General features: G+C 38.7%; 1 protein-coding gene across 2 annotated transcripts in view; it reads right to left on the reverse strand.

Annotated features, from left to right (window-relative positions):
* LOC132167794 (uncharacterized) overlaps positions 1-17963 on the reverse strand; it is a 43189-nt gene extending 25226 nt beyond the window's left edge. For both annotated transcript variants that reach the window (XM_059578824.1, XM_059578823.1), the window contains exons 1-18: positions 17759-17963; positions 12900-13197; positions 12531-12759; positions 12062-12398; positions 11817-11930; positions 11580-11708; positions 11303-11494; positions 11013-11207; positions 10581-10718; positions 9838-9960; positions 9492-9745; positions 8986-9089; positions 7983-8077; positions 7667-7906; positions 7143-7331; positions 6952-7033; positions 6760-6827; positions 195-340 (exon numbers count right to left, since the gene is read on the reverse strand). In XM_059578824.1, coding sequence (XP_059434807.1) covers positions 195-340; positions 6760-6827; positions 6952-7033; positions 7143-7331; positions 7667-7906; positions 7983-8077; positions 8986-9089; positions 9492-9745; positions 9838-9960; positions 10581-10718; positions 11013-11207; positions 11303-11494; positions 11580-11708; positions 11817-11930; positions 12062-12398; positions 12531-12759; positions 12900-13197; positions 17759-17857 — 3032 coding nt within the window. In that variant the 5' untranslated portion in view covers positions 17858-17963. The remainder of the gene's footprint in view (positions 1-194; positions 341-6759; positions 6828-6951; positions 7034-7142; positions 7332-7666; positions 7907-7982; positions 8078-8985; positions 9090-9491; positions 9746-9837; positions 9961-10580; positions 10719-11012; positions 11208-11302; positions 11495-11579; positions 11709-11816; positions 11931-12061; positions 12399-12530; positions 12760-12899; positions 13198-17758) is intronic.
* Between the last annotated feature and the right edge of the window lie 639 nt (positions 17964-18602).

Below are 18602 nucleotides of genomic sequence, written 5' to 3' on the forward strand. Positions count from 1 at the left end.
TATAAAGACAATTACAACAAACTACTGTATGGCGTAAGCTAAGCATAACAGTATTCAAAGGGACCCCAAAAAAATAAAATATATAAAGGCAGCTGTTAGGATTAGCATAAACAAAGTTACAAGTTCAGGCAGCATGTTTCTAATATGTGCTTTTCTATGAATGCAAACATAAATACAATCACAAAGTTTCTAACCTTTTCATAACCATATATTGTGCAAACCAGGGATAGTACTGTTCCTTAAAAATTTCATTGAATTCTTTCGCCTTAGCTTCAATATTAGCAACTGAGATATTATTTATGATAAAAGAAATTTTGTCTTGAATCTCTGATGCCGGAGCCTGTAAACAAAGAATAGACACATAAAAGGATTAGAACAAGACCATATGGACAAATTGAATGGCAAACCAAAAATTTCAATGGTAACTTTTCCATTGTGCAATCCTCATTGTTACCATGATATTCAACAGGATGATTAATTGAACTAAGCCCTGTTCTACTTAAAAGATGAACTTAATACTCACATAGTCAAAAATAAGGAGACTAACAGAAGGATCAAAACCCTATAATTCATATATCAAGCCAACTGCCAGCACTTCCACCAAAAAGCTGATCTTCAGCATCAACAGAGGGAGAGATTTTCTTTTTATACAGAAGGAGCAATGTGTAAAGACCGTTATTTCCATATTATTTTGTGTGTGTGTGTGTGTGTGTGTGTGAGAGAGAGAGAGAGAGAGAAGCCCATAGGGATGAGCTTTAAATGGAATGCCCTGAACTATTGACTGTCAAAGTCCCAATTATCAATCTTTGACACATACTGGGTGTGTTCAATTGTTTTGTTAATGACAATTCCTCAGTCATAAAAAAACTCAAAAAAAATAAAGGCAAGAAGGGAAGTTACTTCTGCATGCAACATTCACTTGAGAAAAAATAAAATAAAATAATGACAATCTAGAAAAGGCTTGACACAGTATGCAATTATGTACTTTGGTTGCGAAATTGCCAAACAAGATCATACAATTCCAATTAGGTAAGAGGGGTCTTGAACTAAGAAATAGATTCTAAAAGCTAAAAAAGGGTATGTCAAAATATATATATAAAAACCTAAATAACCCAGAAAAACACCATGATAATTGAGAACAAAGAAGAGATTAATGAGAAACACTCCAAAAATCCAGACAAAAAAAAAGGTCAAGAAACAACTATATGGCTTTAAGTGACTTTAAATGGCATAGAGAAAAAAAAAATGTGAAGAAAATAGGGTGGTGCCAATCTGCGCTTTGAATGAATTTACATTGCTTATCAAAAAAAAGCAATATTCTTTCTTAATTCAGAGTCATTCACAAATATTTCTCCCCCAGAAAGAAAGGGCAATAAATAGTTCCGTTCACGTCAAAGTACAAATCGATGCCCAGCGGTAGTGTTATTAAAGTTTTCTGTTCTACTTAGGCACTTAAGTCCAGTGTTGTTAGAGTTAAGGGGTTGTTAAGATGGCGTTCAATTGAATCCAAAGTGCTTGAGTTGGTGGTGAAGGGAAGTTCTCCTGGGGTTCGGATTCTTGAAAGATGCTGGGAAAATATTCACTCTATTTACTTGGGTAAAGCCAATAGTTGGTGGTTGTTAGCCACCATAGACGAATTGATGTGAGAGATGGGCTCGAAGTTGTTTTGGAGACACTCTCGAGCAGGTTTCCCTGCTATTCTCGCCCAACAATGCTCTAACAAGAACGTGCAGATCTTGTTCATAGAGGAGCGTCAGTGGAGGGAGATGGAGGGTACATATATCAGTACTGAAAGGGAGAGACAGAGACGGGTGGACATTCACAGCGGAGCTATGCTTGGTTGTGAACTTCTTCCAATCGCTCTTCGCCAACCGCTCGTCGATGGGTGTGGGCAAGAATCAAACGATGTTATGTTCTCCGACCAAGGGGGGGCAAAGGCCATTTGCAGAGTTAGTGAAATCCAAGACGGTTGCTCTAATGGGTTATTAGGAAGAGGCCACCCGAAATTCCAAGGTGACGACCACCCTTCCTCCCAGTGGGAAAAAAGGCACTTGGGCTGATTGAGGACCAGTGGCCATGCTGGTGAGTTCCTTCATTGGTGTTTCAGCTTCTGGTTCTGCAAATGTCATTCCTTGTGGAAGGGAGCACAGAAAACCTTGCAGAGTTCGTCGGGGGTGATGCAGAGCCACTATTGTGCTACCAAAATGGCTCAGATTTTACCGGAAAATATGGGTCTAAGGTGTCGCACATGACAACTCCCCTGCAACCCTTTTCTCAACCTTCCTCAGGAGATACAAACAGGGAGACAATGTTATTTGCAAGTTCAATCACAGCGGTCTTGAGGCTTTTATTTGTGGTTTTGTGGGGGCTGAGGCTACCAGCTCTTGGTCTGCTGGTGGTTGCCAGCTAGGATCTAATAGGGTAGCAGCTCAGAAGGCTCCTGCTATTTTAAAGGAGAGTTTATATCCTTCACTGAGCCCTCGGTCTCTTGTTCATCTTCGGGTTTTATGTGGAAAGATAGTATTATTGACAATAAGGGGGAAGGATCTGCTCTATCTGCATTGGTTAGGATGGAGTTGGGTTGTTGGGGCAAAACACTGTGCAGGGACATGTTGCTTGTCAATAGAAGGAAGGCTTGGCCTGCACTCCCCTGCTGTGCTGGGAAAAACTGATTGCTCAAGGCTTGAGTACTCATATTGGGCTTTGCATAGAGTGAAGAAAATCCAATTTGTTATGGGGGTTTCTTGTGTGTGGGTTTTGAGGAGGGGTTTATAGCTCTCTTGACAGTTATTGAAGCAAGCTGAAGTCATAAGGTTTCAACTTCCTCTTCTAAACATGGCAACAAAGGTAGTAGGGAGTTAAAAAGACCAGGGTGCTCCATTAATTATATGATCCCCAAGGAGAGAGTTAAGCTGCGGAAAAGGAAAGGAAAGGGGGTTCTCAATTTTAATTAAGCCTAAGTTGTAATCCTGGAACGTAAGAGAGTTGAATCAGGGGAATAAATGTCTGAGAATGAGGGAATAAATGTCTGAGGATGAGGAACCTTCTCAGAGAGTGAAAGGTTGACATTGCATGCTCGCAAGAAACGAAGCTTGGGGTTATGTCAAGTAGTGTTGTGTGTAGTTTGTGGGGTTGGCATCATGTGGACCGATGTTGTTTAGACTTTGGAGGGGCTTCATGTGGCATTTTAATTATGTTGGATAAGTGAGTAGTGGAAAAGATTAACAATTGTACAGGGGAATTTACTCTAGCGGTTACTTTCATAAACGTTGAAGATCATTTCACCATGGCTTTTGCGTGGGTCTATTACCCTAATCCTGATAGGGATAGAAGGCTTCTTTAGGATGAGTTGGCTAGTATGCTTAGTTGGTATAACCTGCCTTAGTGCATTGGGGGTGATTTCAACGTTACCCAGTTCCCCAATGAGAGATTGGAGAAGCTCGCTTATGCCCAGCAATGATGGAGTTCTCTAACTTCATTTTTTTTATTAGAGCCTAATGGACCTCCCTCTTGTTGGAGGTACTTTTACTTGGTCGAAGAAACGGGAGTCACCTTATTGGTCTAGGATCAAGAGATTTATTGTTTCTCTGGATTGGGAAGCTCGATTTCCTAGTGTGACCCAGAGGAGGCTTCATAGGCTGTGCTCAAATCATTTCCTGGTCCTCCTTTACTGTGGTGACTTTCAGACGTGCAGTAGGTACTTTAAATTTGAAAACATGTGGCTCAAGTCTGAGGGTTTTGCAAATAGGGTGAAATAGAGGTGGGACTCTTCCAATTATTTTCATGGCTTTCCAAGCTTCATTACGGCCCACAAGCTTAAGGCTTTGAAAGTTGATTTAAGGAAATAGATTGAGGAGGTGCTTGGCAATGTAGGAAGGAAGAAAAAGATCCTTCTAGAAGAGCTATGTGCTTTTATATTGCTGAAGGAGGGGCTTTAGGCAACGAGGAGTGAACGAAAAAGTCAAAAGTACTAAGCGAGTTAGGCGAGTTGGAGGCAGAAATATAAGGCTTTGTTGTTGGGGGAGGCTCACAAATGTACTAAGTTTTTTTTCACAAAATAGCCAACTCTAAGAAAAGAAAGAACTTTATTGACTCCTTGTCGATTGATGGCACCATGTCTACCAAGCATTTGGAGATCAAAGAGCACATTGTACAATTTTACAAAAAAAAAATGTATACCACGCAATTCCATTGGTGACCTTTGTTCGACGGCCTTTATTTCGACTCTATTGGTGAGGCTAAGGTTAATTGGTTGGAGAGAGAATTCGAGGAAGGGGAGGTGTTGGAGGTAGTGAAGCTATGAATGGTGACAAGGCGCTAGGACCTGGCAGTTTCTCTATGGCTTCCTTTCAAGCTTGTTGGGGTGTATTAAAAGAAGACATTATGAACGTCTTTTGTGAATTCCATGCTAGAGGTAAGTTTGAAAAAAGCTTTAATGCGCAATGGCTCATCGTCCTCATCCTGAAGATTCCTAGGGTTGTTGATACCAGGGACTTTGGCCCCATATGTCTGGTGAGTGGTATTTACAACATTATTGCTAAGATTCTAGCACACAGGCTAAAGACGTTTATGGGAAAGATTATCTCCAAGTCACAGAATGCTTTCATCCGAGGTAGGCAGATCCTATATATCCAATTCATATCACCACTGAGTGCCTTGATAGTAGAATAAAATCTAGGGAGCCGAGTGTTCTATGCAAATTGGACTTAAAAAAGCATATGATCTTGTCAATTGGGATTTTTTGTTGTACATGCTGAGGAGTGGATTTGGGGGGAAATGATGTTCATGGATAGCTCACCGAATATCCTCGGGCGTTTTTTGGTCTTGGTGAATAGCACTCCCACCAATTTTATTGTACCTCCTTTGGTTTGAGACAAGCGGACCATCTGTCTCCCTTGTTATTCATCACTATGATGAAGGCTTTGGGGAGGATGATTTTTACCACATAGTGGAGCTTTGTTGGCTAGCTTCTCTATGGGGAAAAGCCCAAGATTACCAACCCAAGTTCATCTATCACCTCTTGTTTGCGGATGACACTTTGATTTTAAATGGGGCTGACCTAGATCATCAGCGTCATTTGTGGTGTTTGTTCTTATGTTTTGAAGCTGTTTCGGGTCTGAAGATCATCTTGACTACGTCTGAATTGGTTCATATGGGCAATGTTGATCATGTAGATGGGTTGTCTGGCATTCTAGGTTGTGTGGGGTTGCTTCTTTGCATTTGAAGTATCTTGGTCTTCCACTGAGGGCTTCCTTTAAGGCCAAGTCTATTTAGGATAGGGTTATTGAAAAGATAGAGCATCAGTTGGCCAATTGAAAAGGGATGTATTTGTTTAAAGGTGGTATGGTTACCCTCATAAAGAACACTTTCCAATTTGCATATGTATTGCATGTCACTCTTCCCTTTCCCTCTGGGTGTTGCAAACCGTTAAGAAATTTCAACATAACATCTTTGGGGTGGGTTAGGAGAAGAGTCCAAATTTTACAGGGTAAGTTGGTCCAAGTCTGGTGATTCCAAACAGTGAAATGTTAGTTTTGTTAGAGCGGCTTATGATTAGGAAGTGGATGTGTTTGTTTCATTCTTTAGCTTGTTGTGTTCAATCAGAGTGAAACAAGTAGGTGAAGACAAGCTTTGGTGGGCCCCCTCTAAAAAAGGATTGCTCGATGCTAGATCTTTCTACAGTATCCTAGGTTGTAGGGAGGACCCTGTTTTCCATTAGAGGAGTATTTGGCAGACTAAGGCTCATTTAAGGGTGGCTTTTCTTGCTTGGTCGGTGGCCCTAAGAAAGAGCCTTACCATGGACAATCTTAGAAAGCGACATGTCATAGTGATCGATAGGTGTTGCATGTGTCAAAGGAATGGGGAGTCCATGGATCATCTTCTTCTCCATCGTGAGGCAAAATGTGTCTTATGGAACGCTTTCTTCAGTCACTTTGGGATTTCTTGGGTTAAGCCTAGATGAGTTATTGACTTGTATGCATCTTGGTGAACTATTGGTGATACCGGAGTGTTGTGTGTTTTTGTCTTTTATGGTGAGGGAAATGAATGATAGGAGATTTGAAGATCGCGAGAGAACGATGGAGAAGCTTAAGTTTTTTTTTTCTTCAATACTTGTGAACAGCTACTTATGTTTCTCCTTTAGTTCTAAGTTTTCATGATTTTCTTGTGTTTTTTTTTCTTTTTCTAGTTAAGTGTTTTGTCTTTTATACATCCTATATACATGGAGACACCTTATGCTTTCAATGATATCTCGATTACTAAGTATAAATTGTATTTAGAAAGAGAGAGAGAGAGACCCAAAATGCTAAACCAAATATGGCATATCAGGAGTACCAGAAATCACATCTTTCAAATCAGCACAATATAGTTTTGCCTTGGCTACCAGACCAAAATTGTGTATGTCAAAATTCACTTAACCCAATTGAAGAATACAGAACTTAGTTGCACTTGAAATACATGAAAACCAGCTGGTTGTTATGATAATGGACGTGAATATTAATCTTATAATAATGGAAGAACAGATACGACACACTGCCAAGATGAAATAGACCAGACAAGGGAAAGTCTCCAAGCACAAAATTTCAAAATACATAAAATAGTTTAAAAAGGAATGTAGAGAACAAAACTGCCACTGTAGTACATGTATTGTCAAATGCTAAATATCTCACAAATCAAATCTTCAACTCAATCTAACATGCATTGACTTGCACCACATGTGAACGTTTTTCAGTGAAAGTTAAAGAATGTGGAATTGAGTACCTCTATGGGAGTCTCTCTTTTCTCGGCTGCAGCAACAAGTGTTTCAATGTTCAGAGCAGAGCCAAATCCTGTAAAATTGTGTTGCATAAGTATGACTAAAGTGATGAAGCATTTAACTAAAACAAAGACCTAATAGCATATTGCAACTTTTATAGAAGAACAAGCATTAAATATGAAGTACAAGAAAATTACTGGTAGAAGTAACTGCTCGAGAAGGGCGAACAAAACCAGATGAAGAAGAAAGCATTGGCGGAGCACTTATAGCATTCTGTAACTGCAATTTTAGCAATAGAAGGAACACTGCTTAGAAGGGGAATAAAAATGATACAGAAGAATGCTGGCCAGAAGGAAAGAGAGAGAGAGAGAGAGAGAATGAGAGTTACCTTCTGAATACTAGAAGCATCACCTAAATGAACAGCTGAAGATTGCCCTACAGAAGATAAGAGTGGTTTCCCGTCATTAGATGATACTGCAGCTGCTTTATGACGGTCTTCAAGACTTTCATTTCTATGTTGAAGCTGCAGTGGGGACGAAAGTTGCTGCCCAGGCTGTATGATGCTAGAGCTATTTAGCTGCAGTCATGACCCAGCATATAAACAAAAGGCATTGATTATTCAGTACACAAATCAACTGAATAACTGGTTTAGCCAAGTAAAAGGGTCCCTCAGTTTTTCGTACTCAAAATACATTATAGTCAATAATGCAATATAGAGAATGAATTATTAGAATTGAATTTGTTTGACCGATTGAAAATGCATCCTCAAACAATCCATTCTACAATTTCTATAGAATTTTTCCAAAAGTAATTTTGCTGATCAGGACAGCCTTATGAAAGTCTACTCCTCTTAACTTCATTTTCAATTAAGTTCAGATGCGTGACACAGGTCAAGAGACAATTGCTCTTTACCTCCAGATTTCCTGAGGTAGCCTGAGTGGAACCATGGTGATTAACAACAGAAGCATGGCTGCCTCCATCCGTGTCTGAATGGCCTGATGAAATCCTTGCAAGAGCCTGTTCTATGAAAGCAACAATATCTGAATGAGTCCCGCGCAGATGGGATATCTGTAAGATATGGTTGCAATATTGTGGCCACTCAATCAGACGATCCACAAACTGCTCCAAAGCCATAGTCCCAAACACAAACATCTGCACAGAAAGAAACCATCATTAATATCATATAACAATAACCGATGAAAGAAAGTCAATGAAAAATGATACCAACTTTTGAATCTGCAGGTTTGCGTAGAGCATCTAAAACACCACGCAGAGCAATCCCGAGTGTGAGATGAGTTACAAGCTGGTGCTTGATAACAGAGCCTGAGATATGGTTAAGAACCATAGCAATAAAGCAAAAGAAAATTCATTTTAAAGACACATAACAGTCTAACAATGAAAAAAGGTGTCTGTTAATAAATCAAAAGCTGAATAATATACATCACTGCAATTAAAATCAGGCTAAAAATAAATTTTGATGAAGTCAATGTCGTTAATCGGCTGAAGACATGAAAAACAAAATATGACTTGCATATATCATATAAATCCAAATTGCATAACCATATAGAGCTGAGCACATTCAACACAGTCACCATTAGAAGACTACTGAAGAGAAGATTAACCAGGGTAGTGAGTCAGGTAATTCTAACAATGTAGTGAAATCCAACACTGTAGTTAATTGTCACCATAAGGCCAAAGAGAGAATGTTTTCAGAAACTGATGATCTCCAACTTTCAAGGTGGTTCGACTAAAAAAGACAGCTACATGTGGAAAGTAGGCCTCAAATTCTGATATCTCTCTGGTATGTCCTAAAGTTAAATGTGTCAGAATGCATCCTTTAAGATACGAGTGGAGTAGATGCAAATGTTATTGCTGCAGATAATCATAGCAAAAGTCCAAAGACAAAAACATGGTTTTATTCACAAGACCCTTTCAGGCAATCTCTCTCTCGGAGATTTCTACAAGGCTGAGCTATTACAAGACCAAACAGAAAGAACTTAGTTCAGCATACCCAAGAAATGGAGAAATGATGCTGAAATTTGAAAGTGCTCATGTAGCATATTAACTCAAGCTGTTTCAATAAGATTAATTCTGAGTACAATAAAAGGATATGAAGTATCAGCAAATTTTATTATGTATGTATGCATAAAGTTTTTTTTCTCCGAGTAAAAAGGGTCAGGGTCATTATAGTTAAGTTAATAGTCATCTGCAAATTTTATTATGAAACTTACCAAACAGAACTGCAGCAATTTTGAGCTGCCTCTCGGGATACTTGGGGAAGAATCTGTACTCCTCAAACAGATTTGCAATCATGCACTCAAAAATTAATTGTTCCCTGTCAGTTGGTGCAGAAGATCCTTGAAATGTTAATTCCACATTAGAAAGAAAATAAAATTTTAATGTGAAAATAGGTGACATCAGCAGATTTGAACAAAAAGCTCCCTTAACCAGACTTTACCCATTTTGGAAAATAAAAAATTGGCACAACAAAATTCCAAAGACAAAAAACCCACTTAGACCTCGTTTTCCAAAGGCAAAAACACGGAAAGACAATTAGCATTGATGGGAACTGCCATCAGATATATGAGAAAAGATAGCCATATCTCAATTGGATAAAAGTACCATGACAAAGAGTCAAAGACAGAGTAAGCCTTCAAAACCTGGGGTTTCAAATAATACAACAATATTCTGAGATATGAAGTAACCAGGTGAGTAAAAGCTTTAACAGGCATTACACCTTTTCACAGAGGATTCCTTGAATCGAGCAAGCATTTGAACCATTGCTTCAATGGTCAACTGACCAGAAAACATTTGATGGAAGTAAGAGTTTGCTTCAGCCTCAATATCATCTGCATATCCATCAGACGTTGAAGAATCTGTAGCCCCACCATTCTGCAACCTTGGATTAGAATCCATAGTTGTTACATGCAGCTTTTCCATCTCCTCAGCAAGCTGCGTAGAGCTAATCAAGCCTGTATGAGCTTTAAGGACCTGCAGTAAAAAAAATACAGAACACGGTTACAGATAATCAAGAACAAGACTGCATGTGGATTGACAGATTGACCGAGTTGCAGAAGAAGAACCTTCAAGAAGGTAGAACTAGTCTCTACATAGAGATTCAAGACAGCACCGGAATGATGGAATGTTTTGGTGGAAAAATCCTGTGATCCACCAAATTGAATCTCCTTCAAGAAACTGAGGCACTCCTGAAAGGTCAAACTATGCACTTCAAACCATATTTTTAATACAGTTGCTATATTTCTTTTCCAATAATAACAAAAATAAAGGCTCCGTTTGTTAACATTCTTGTTTCCTGTCTTTTGTTTTCTCTTCTCAAAACAAAAACATTAACAAACAACCTAAAGACAAAACACTCCTAAAAACACAAAAACAATGTTCAACTTTATGTCACCTCATAACACTTTTTCAAACCAAAAACAAAAAACACCCTCTAAACACATTACAAACAGAGCTAAAACTTCTTCATCCTAAAGTCACTTTTTGCTTTCCTTTTGGGATGTTCCAAAATGAGCGCCATTTTCAAAAAGTCAAAAGTACTTTCTATATGCTCCCACATTAACCCTACCTATTCAAAAAACCAACCGGTAACATTAGCCAACCTCTAATTGAGGGTCAAGGGCATTTAAGAAAGCTTATTGCACTTACTAATCTTCACCAAAAAAAAAAAAAAAAAAATTGTACCATTTGAAACCAAGATACTCGATTTTGGGGAAACAGTGGATATTCAAAATGTACCAAAAATTGGCACTCTCACGGTTATCTGCACTATTTACAGGTAGCAGATGCAAGAGCAACTAATTATTACCTCAAAGAAAATATCTTTATATGTATTTAAATTATAACTGAGCCACTTCTCAAGGTCTACAAGTTCTTTTCTTGACGCAAGAGCTGCCAATCGGATGGCATAAGAAGAAGGAACCATATCTAACACTGCTGATATAATCTGCATAGTAGACAAGAGCAATGAGTACAGAAGCAGGAGAAATAAAAAATCTAATAATGCCAAAATCATTAGACATTCAAAAGGGTATATCTGGATAAAAGAAGCTCAAAGCAATGAAAAACTAAAGCACAATGGAAACTTCACAGCATCAGACAGTATTTCTAGTTCTTTGGGGAGATCATCAGACCGATCAAGAGACTAATACTACAAGCATATTGACTTTTGAGTTTAAAAGCAATATAATGCAACACACAAACAGGAAGGCAATCAACCATGAGTTCACTCAAAATTTACCTTTAGCTCTTGGCAGATCTCCAATATTCTAGTCATGCTGTCTGGATCAGAGTTGAGGGCATCTATAAATCCACGCAACACCATATTGGGATTAACATGCCAGAGGTGAAGAAGCATTCCACTATTCATGGCATTTTTTACTATAACCGGGAAAACACTAAAGGTCACTTCATACTGGAGGAGGTTATAAGCAGTCTGCAAAACACATGCAAAATTTATTAACCAACCAAAAATATTTGGAAAATGATGAAAACCATCAATGACCGAATAGAAAAGGCAAACAAAAGTACATTAACGTGTGCCATCCCAAGAAGTAAGACTTCAGGACAGTGTTTAATAGGATATTCAACGATCAACTGAACAGAAGTGGCATGACCCCTCTCAGCTAGTTGACATAGCACGTCCAAAAGGTCAAGACACAACCATGCATGATTAGCATGTCCAAGTTGTAACTTATGGCCATGCACGGCATCAATATCAGCCTGCAACAATTATCGGTTATTTACAACAATCAAAAAGAGATAGCTCAAGGAAAGAAGTAACAACTGGATACATATGGCATCATACCAGCTGCCTTGCAGAATGGGCAAATGTAAATATTTCTGGTGGTGCTGAAACAGCATATTTAAGAAAAGATAGCTGACCCTCTGTATTCTTCCAAACAGAACCACAAATGGCATGGAGAGGGAATGGTTCCTGCGTAATCCAAAGATTTAGAACTAACATGTTTCTCATATGAAATTCACATATTTATCTTACAACACATTTTCTGTGTGTAACTCTGCACATGTACTAAGAATATACCTGGCACGCGCGCTTATATGCAGTCATAAAAAAAGAGAATGCCTCCTGATTAGGAAAGTAGAACCCCTCATGGTCCATATTTTCAATAACTCGTATCCAATTGGTTCCAGGAGCCTGTATTCAGCATACATACTTAGGTACAAAAGACACACATACAAACTAGCAATCATTACGATAAAAAAATAATAACAATAAAAAATAAAAAAATAAAAATTTGCAGCAACAAGAACAAAAAATAAACTCACAAGTTGCTTGATTGTATCTATGACAACATCAATATTCCAGGAGTCCAAGGATTGCAGATCAAACAAAGTGCTGCAACCAAGAGCCAAGCTAAGCGTTGAAAACATGCTCTGATTGTCCTCAAGACCAGCTTGGGTGCGGGCAATTGTGCCAAGTATTTTAGACACAGTAATCTCAGTCAGTGGCAAGAAAAGAGATAAAATCTCTTTGCACTGTGTTGCATTAACTGTGCACCCATAACCTAGTTCCTTCATAATATCTCCCATGCTCATTTCCTTCTCCATTTCTGCTAAAATAGAATCAAAATCTTCTCCAGAGTCATGGAACAAATCCATATTCCTGTAGCAAAAACAACAATCAAAGTTATTTCTAGATGATACCTTTAGAAGCAATAAACAAATGGGCAGGGCATCTTTTTAATCAACTGCACAACTTTTCTAGAAGAAATACAATTAGAGAAAGATTTGTCACCTTAGAAAATTGGCCTCACGCAATTCATCTGAAAGAAGCGGCGTTAAAACAAATGGGGCAACATCATTCGACTGCACGAAAGATAACATCTGCATAAAGGAATCTAAATGCTTGGAAAGGGCCTCAGACCGCTGGAGGAACATAACAATATTCTGAATTCGCTCAGAAGAGTTCAGTAAAACAGGATTCGCACACAATTCCTCAATCTGAGCCATACAAAAACTTTTTCCTAGATAACACCAAAAAAAACAAAAAATCCCCTATTAAAAGGTGAAAAACATACACGCGACAATAAGTGCAAAGGAAACTAACTAAGCAAGAATACATCCCGGTATCAAGATTTTACTTCCACTTAAAATCGAAACTTACCACTCATTCTGGCTTCAAGGTTTTCAGAATCTGACAAAGCGAGACCAATGGCAATTTTTTCAGATACAGACAGGTGCAGTGCATTAGAGAAATTCTCTAGAGTTCCTTCATTGATCTCTGCGTTCCTTAGCGACTCAAAAAACACCGTGCTGAAATTTGGCTGGTCCAACAGGTATCTAAAAATTGATGCAACAACTAATTCTAGCTGCATGTTCTTTGAGTCTGTGCCGTAAGAGTTCAGATGATCAATGCATGCTTGGAGCAGCATAATGCTTCCCTCAACTCCATATTCAACAAACTGCCAAAAAAAATAGACCATATCAGTGCATTATCCATTCAAATGCATAGATGAAACTCAAAAAACCCTTATTCCAATGAATTTGGATCTGCTTCATGAATACCTCTTTCTGCCTGAGCAAATTATCATCACTTCCAAATTTTTAAAATTATACAAAATTTACAGAGGCTTGACCAGCAGTTAAGCATGCCATAAACTTCAGACAACCCCTCAAAATGGGAATGTAAAAGATTAAATTTTAATCATTGCCAGCATATTTATGTCTGAAATAGACTGCACAATAGAAATCAAGTTAACAGATTTTACATATAAATACAAGTTTCCTAAGGAATGGACCAGGTGCTAAGGTTTGAGCCTTATCAATTATTTAGAATCAACACTTAAAAAAATATTACACACCAGTATTTTCTCTCCCCTACTCCCTTGTAATGTTGTGCTAGTGGATTTATCTATTGAATTCTAGGTGAAGGTGATGACGAGCTCCAAAATGTCTTTGCGTGTATGTTCTTTCTTCTTTTTAGGTTAGTAAGATAGTTTTCTGCCCTACTTATCAAAAAAAAAAAAGAAAAGAGAGTTTTCTGCCCTAGCGGCGGCGCTGTTAGGTGTTGTGCGCTAGCTCTGGTGAGCCACAATGGAATGATGCTTCTCCATAGAAGCGAAATCCTTTTGCCTGTCCGCGAAGGAAGGGTGTCCTGATCTCCGTTTGGAGGAAAAGAGAAAAGGGTTCGTAGGGGTAATTTTCGTGAGTCAACCTTGTGCTTCATGGTTGGTGGATACGGTTGAGGAGGCGAGTCAATCTTTGTTGAAGGTTGATATTGCGAAGTCATACCATGAGGGCGATAAGGCTCTGATGGTGCATGGGGGTGTTAATAAGGCAGGTGGTTTCCTGGAGGTGGCTGTCTTTGTTGACGGAGGTCGTAAAGGAATCATTTGACTACCTGAGGGCCATGGTGGGAGGGGATGGCATCGGTTTGCAAATGAGTTGCAGAGGATGTTGGCTCCACAAGCCTTTGTGCACCCTGTTCCGGGGACGCAACTCAAGCTTGGTTTGGGAGAATCCATCTCTGGATGTCATCCTGGGGGCTCCTTTGCAGAGGTTCTTCGGCTGGCATCTGGTTCTGAGGTGCTTCCCGTTGGGAGGAGGGTAAGATCTTCGCAACCTCTCGATCTTTTCCCGGTGAAGGACTCTTTTGAGCTGGGGTACGGAGATTATGAGTCGCAGGTGATGATGGATTGTTTTGAGTTGGAGTCGCGAGAGCCTGCTAATTCTGTTACATGTTCTATCCCGGCGGCTGATCATACGAAGAAGAAGAAGAAGAAGACTAAGACGATGCTAGGTCTTTTTCGTTCTAATTTGGGCCGGGTCCTAGCTGGGTTAGTTAAAGGACTATTAGTTGGACTGGGTGTATTACCTTTAAGGAAAAAAGAATGGGTTTATTCTATTTTTTTAAAAGGCATACAAGATCTCGGGTTTGGGTCTTTCCTTAAGCCCAAACACGCTGGGTATCTTAAGTCAGGTTGGCACAGGGGTATGAAGCGTCATGTTAAGTGTTTGCCTAAGTCTCAACAGTGCGGGTCTGCCTCGCCGAGAGATGTTGATTTTCCGGCCGCTCGTAGGGAGGCGTGTGTTTCTGAGGCATATGCGCCAATCGCCGGTGGTCTAGCCTGGGTTTCCAGCAATGATTCCGAGCTTGCATTGGTGGGGTAGTCATTGGCGGAGGTGCATCCGGAGTTACCTCAATAGGGCTGTGCGTCAGGGTCTGTGAGTACCATGCCTAGTATTGGGGATCTTTTTTATTTCTTCTGTCTCCACTGTCTCCAACGGTGGTCTTTGTCCATCCGGTGGGAGTTGATGTTGTTCCGGCGAAGGAGGTTGAGCCTGTTAAGACTGCTTCGATGAAAGGGTTGCTACGTCGAGGGTTTTTAGGGTCTAGAAATGCTTCTTCTTCTTCTCTACCTAGGATGAAGGAGGCTTCATCATCGGCAAAGGGTTCTAAGGTTGTAGTCAAAGATTCACAGATTTATTCTTCTTCGAAGAAGCACGCGGCTGAGCTAGGTTTGAGAATAAGCGAACCTTTTCCTCGCATGTCGGAGAGTGGTGCTCCAATGTACTCCTCTATTTCCAAATCTCAAATAGGGTATGTCCGGAGGGTGAAGGAGAAGATTGCTAAGCAGTGGCATAAGAACAAGGAGCTGTTTGCCGAGGTTGTAGCGGAACCTTCGGAGAAGGGGGTGGAGAACTATTCGGAGGTGGTGCGAGATGCGGTGAAATTCGCCTCCAGTGTGGGACTGTCTAATGGTGAAGGAGGTGATGAGAAAAGTCATTTGAATCTCTCTTCGAAAATTGAAGAGGAGTGGGAGCCCTATACCTCTAAGGTAAAAGGGAAGAAGGAACTCAAGAATTTAGAATGCTCCATCAACTATGAGGCTAGAGAGAGACCTTCTCCGGAGAAGTGCCATCGCCGGCGGGGTTGTGTTAGGACCAAAAATGCATTTTCCTTTCCTCCAGAGGTGCATTAGGGGCTTTGTGTTTTTTTAGGGCTGGTGGTGGTTGTGGGCTTCAATCTTTGGGTTTTTTGGGTTCTTTCTTTGGTTTACCGTTTTGTTGTTGTTACTATTTGGGTTTTTGGGGTTGGGTCTTCTTGGGTTTTGTCTTTGGGTTTAAATTGGGCTACCTATGTATACTTTCTTGTGTACTTAGAGGCGCATTGCGCTTTTCTGGTTATATATAATTTACTTATCAAAAAAAGACTACATTTTTCCTGATATGTCTATACATCTGAAATAAACAAGACCAAATTCATGCAATGAATTATTAAGCATATCTTTAACTTTTAAGAGATTCTAACCTAAAAAACAATATTAATAAGATATAAGCATTCATCTGTGTTTAATGTGGTGCATTTGGAGAAAACACAATGCTCAAAACTTCAAAGATTGTGAAAAGACAGTGTTGAGTTTTTTTTATAAGTGATCAATATATCTTTTTTAGTCGTTTTGGGTTGTCTTGGGTTATGCCTAGAAGTGTTGTTGATTTGCTTAATTGTTGTGGTGGTCCTTCGGCAGGCCTAGGAGTGTTGCGGTGTGAAAAATGTTGCCCACATGCCTCTTCTGATGTGTATGGAAGGAAAGCAATGATAGGTGCTTTGAGGACAAAGAGAGGACATTGGGGAAAATTTTATCCTTGTTCTATGAAACTTTGTATCTATGGACGGCAGCGTACGTGTCTCCTCTATCGATTAGTTTTAGTGATTTCCTAGTTCGTTTTGCCCCTGCTAAGGTGGCTCCTTTTGTATACTCCCAGTGTACTTAAGGGCGCCTTACGCTTTTTATGAGATTGTTTCATTACTTATCAAAAAAAAAAAAAAATTAAAAGTGTAAGATGCTCCTAAGTACATAAAAAATATACAAGAGAAAACACCTAGTTAGAATGAGCAAAAAAAAAAAAACAAATAAATCATGATAACTAATCGTCAAAAGAGAAACAAAAGAAGTTGTCCAAAGATACAGCGTTAGAGTTAAAAGCCATTATGCTCAAGTCTCTTTATGTTGGGATTCCTGCTTATAATTGTTCTTGCTTTTCTAATTTTCTAGAATTTATTTATTTGTGTTCTTCTTCTTCTTAGTTGTGTGTTTATTTTGTATACTTCTTATGTACTTGGGTTGTGCCCCTTTGTGCTTTTTAATGATATTTGTTTACTTATAAAATAAATAAATAAAAAAGGATACAAGCAGATAGTATCCATGGTGACTTTTCAGCTCAAGCCTGTATAAGTTACATTTCCGCCCAATCTTCTACTTTGTTAATCAATAGCATCATAGAGCAACTAAACTTCATTTTCTTTCTTTAGTTTCATTTTCTCTTGTTCATTTTCAAGGCCTAAGTATGGAAGTTATGGTAAGCACGGTAGTTCCATTTTTCATTCTTTTAATAAAATCACTCTCCTTTCTATGTTTTACAAATCCAATATCATTAGCAATCTAGTAATTCTCTGTACCAAGAATACATTCATGCAGATAACTTGTCCAAACCTATTAATTTTTAAAAAGATTACTCAGTCTTCCAGTCCTCCAGTCTTCCCTATCCTTCTTTGCTAGCATAGCATCCAGTAACAATTTTCAAACTGCATTACCAATTACACACTTATCCTGTCCAAAAGCAAAGCTAACTATATCCTCAAAATAAATAAATCAATTGAGTTTCCAAAAATTAATTTGCAAATACCCATCAAAACTACCTCTTAATCTTTTCCTCCTTAACCAGTCATTGGAGTAAACCCACTCTCAAGTATATTTAATCCCACGTTTAATCAGATTCAACCAATTTAAATAAGGCACAATCTAAGCCTAGAAACAGAAAGAAGCTAGCGCAATCCACACAAATGAAAAAAAAAAAAAAAAAAAAAAAAGTGAAATTATTAGGTTTCCGGCTAAACCAACAAGGGAAACGTAACATCATGATGATATTACAACCTAAAAAGCATAGCATTTTACAAATAGAAACATAGATAATCTGGTATTCACATATACGCATACATGCCGAGAGAGAGGGGGGTAATACCTGACGGAGCTCACGAAGAACAGAGTCGGCGTTGGATTCGTCGAGGATCTGGAGCAGGTACCGAATCTGATTCGAAGCCGTTGACGAAAACTTCAGCATGGTGGCGAGTGATTGAATTCTAGGGTTAAGGGTTAGCAGAGAGAGACTGAGTCTGTGAGAAGAAGATTGGGTGAGGAGATTCGGAGATTCGAAGGGATGAAGAATCGTCAAGAAACGGAAAGTAAAGGCAAGATTTTGCGTCTGATAGTGTTTTATAGAGTAAGACGACTGGTTTGGTTGCGTAGGGAATGTGCGGATTACCGGCGGGTTTTATACGATGGGTTGAACATGTTTTCGAGTGGGTATCAAATACCATTTACAATCCCGACTCTCGAGGCCATTACATTCACAGTGGGACCATAGTATTTTTTAAAAAATATATATATTATTATTTTTAACTCACAATTATTTATAATATTGACATCTCAATCAATTCTTCTTAAAAGAAAGAGATATACTATAATCTAATAAAAAATTTATATTTTACCCATAAAAATTTATGTGATAAGATGTCACATTATTTTTTTGTGGAGAAAAAAAAAACAGAAAAAAAAATGTGGCATATTGCCACATGAACTTTTATGAGCAAAGTATTAAGTTTTTATTAGATACTAGCATATCCCTTTCTTTTAATAAGAATAATGTTGTATACCACACAAATATCTCACAAAGTTAATGTGACAACTAACAAGGTCTAATCATTTTTTAATCAGTCATCATTAAAAAAAAATTATAATAACTATTAAACCTTATTATATCAGTTCTGAGAGATGTTTATTTAAAATGTATGATTACTCTTTTAATA

Source organism: Corylus avellana, chromosome ca1, assembly GCF_901000735.1.
Source record: "Corylus avellana chromosome ca1, CavTom2PMs-1.0".
In the NCBI taxonomy this organism is placed as follows: domain Eukaryota; kingdom Viridiplantae; phylum Streptophyta; class Magnoliopsida; order Fagales; family Betulaceae; genus Corylus; species Corylus avellana.